This window comes from Cebus imitator, unplaced genomic scaffold, assembly GCF_001604975.1.
Source record: "Cebus imitator isolate Cc_AM_T3 unplaced genomic scaffold, Cebus_imitator-1.0 Scaffold306, whole genome shotgun sequence".
Lineage (NCBI taxonomy): Eukaryota > Metazoa > Chordata > Mammalia > Primates > Cebidae > Cebus > Cebus imitator.
Window position 1 is genome coordinate 2,616,202 of NW_016107621.1, and position 2,592 is coordinate 2,618,793.

The 2,592-nt window shown below is 49.5% G+C and overlaps 1 protein-coding gene across 1 annotated transcript in view; it reads right to left on the reverse strand.

Moving 5' to 3' along the window:
• SAMD4B (sterile alpha motif domain containing 4B) overlaps positions 1–2,592 on the reverse strand; it is a 46,326-nt gene that overhangs the window by 14,965 nt on the left and 28,769 nt on the right. Inside the window, exon 3 of the mRNA XM_017503039.2 lies at positions 1,734–2,204. Within this exon, the coding sequence (XP_017358528.1) occupies positions 1,734–2,204 (471 nt within the window). The remainder of the gene's footprint in view (positions 1–1,733; positions 2,205–2,592) is intronic.

Here is a 2,592-nt window from a genome sequence, read left to right on the forward strand (position 1 = left end):
CAGTGGCACGATCTTGGCTTACTACAACCTCCACCACCTGGTTCAAGTGATTCTCCTGCCTCAGGCTCCCAAGTAGCTGCAGCTACAGGTACGTACCACCAAGCCCAGCTAATTTTTGTATTTTTAGTAGAGACGGTGTTTCACCATGTTGGCCAGAATGGTCTCAATCTCCTGACCTCATGATCTGCCTGCCTCAGCCTCCCAAGTGCTGGGAATACAGGTGTGAGCCACCATGCCCGGCCTAATTTTTGTATTTTTAGTAGAGACGGGATTTCACCATGTTTCCCAGGCTGGTCTTCAACTCCTGACCTCAAATGATCCACTCGCCTCGGCCTCCCAAAGTGCTGGGATTACAGGCCTAGCACTCAATATTTTTCGGCTAGAATGATCATTATTAATACATCCATCCTGGAACTGTGATGCTCCATGACTGGAAAATGAGGTCCAAGGCACCTCAGGTTACTGTTTCCTGAAACTGTCCTTCTATCCCTTTATCTTCCCAGGTTCTCACCAGCAACTGGGAGGGAGGCAGGTGCATTAGAATATCCACATTAACTGGGGGAAAAATTGGCTCAAGGGCTAACTGATGAGCACCAGGTACCAGACAGCAGGGCATTTGGGATGTGAGGTTACCCCTACCCGCTGGCACACGTGACATTTCACTGCCACTCTCTCCTGTCTTGCTTTATACCAGTGCCTGCTGAAGGGGACTAGCCACTCTGAGGTTAAATCATCAACCACACCCTCACCCTGAGTCAGGTCATGCCGCCTTACCATGGCTTGGAAAAGCCACCCTTCCTTATCCTGCATATTTCAACTAACATTTCATAAAGTCACTGGGATACCAATTCTTCCTTCTCACCCTAGCCTGTAGGGCTTTCACTAAGAGAGCTCTTTCAAACCTGCTTAGTTGGCAGGACAGTGTAGTGGTCAGAGGCAGGCTCTGGCATCAGACTGGTTGGGTCTGTTCCACCACTTGTTCTACATATAACCTTGAACACATGACTTCACCTATGAGTCTCAGTGTCCTCATCTGTTGAATAGGGCTAATGATATGGTTGTGATGCTGCTTGAGATCGTATCTACAAAGTGTCTATAAAAGAGTACCTAGCATAGTTAATGCTGAAAAATGTTACCTACTATTATAAATACCTTGCAGCACGAGTTTTGTCTTATACAGACAGCGCTCTCAGAAACAAAGCTGTAAATTGAGGCTAGATACAAAAATCCATAATGACTGAACTGGAAGGGACCTCAGATGACAGGATCCACACTTCCATCAAGTGTCATAGCCTAATGTCCTTAGAGGCCAGGTATATATCAGAAATGCCCAAAGGGGGGTTGGTGGGAGCAGAGGCAGACTGGGGTGCTTGTGCAGAGGCTAAAGGGCATGCTCAACATTAAGCTCTATATTATTGTTGCCACTGGGAAAACAGGTCTTGCTAAGTTGCTAGATCTTTTGACTTCTCAAGGCTGGAAATCTCATTTCTAGGGAAGCACCCACATTTATTTAAAAACCCAACACGACAAAACCAAACCAAAGTATGGGTTCAATAAGACATGTCTGTAGGTCAGATTCACCTTTGGGAAAGCCAGTTCACAGCTCTGCATTGCCTCATAAAGCTGAGGCCTAGAGCTTATGTGACTCGTCTAACGCCACAGAGTGAGGGAGCTCTCACCAGTCCAACCTTTTTCAAGTAGACATGGACTTCTGGGACACCGCACCCACTTACCTGTGTTTGTGTTGCTCCCAATACTGTTGATGGCTGGCGGCACTGAGCTGGACGGGTGGAAGGGCACGTGTCCATTTTCCCGGGGTGGCTTGTCCTGCCAGCCTGGCCCTGCCTCCCCAGGGCCCAGCTCTGCAGGGCCCCCCCACTCATCTGAGCCTTGGCGTGAATGGTAGGAGGGCTCTGGCCGGGAGCGGAAGCCACTAGCCAGCCGTTCTTCCAGGTGGCTCAGCCAGAGGGCCAGTGCGTTGCGGTCCTCCAGTGTGGTGGCTGGGTGGATGAGGGCATAGGAAAGCAGCTGGCGGCTCTCCTCGATGAAGGCATTGCTCTCGATTGAGTAGGCCAGCACTTTCTGCAGTAGCCTCATGTACTCCGACTTGGCCTCTGTGTTGCCTGGCTGAAGCAGGGGAAGGTGGGTCAGCAGGAGGGATACCACCTTCTCTTTGGACTCCTGCTGCCACTGGCTGACGATGGCTACAGAAGGGATAAGAAGAAATGTCAGGAGAGCCAGGGTGGGGTACTCATATTCACCCGAGAGCACTGCCTATGGCCTATTCCCCCACATTCCCTCAGCTCCAATCTCCTTTCCATTCACTCCCAACCTTATCCCTCATATAGGTGAGATCAAACACATTGACCCTGCCTCTAGCATTTTTTTCTTATTTTTTTTAATTTTAATTTTAATTTTTTTTTTTGAGACAGAGTTTCGCTCTTGTTACCCAGGCTGGAGTGCAATGGTGCGATCTCGGCTCACCGCAATCTCTGCCTCCCGGGTTCAGGCAATTCTCCTGCCTCAGCCTCCTGAGTAGCTGGGATTACAGGCACGCGCCACCATGCCCAGCTAATTTTTTGTATTTTTAGT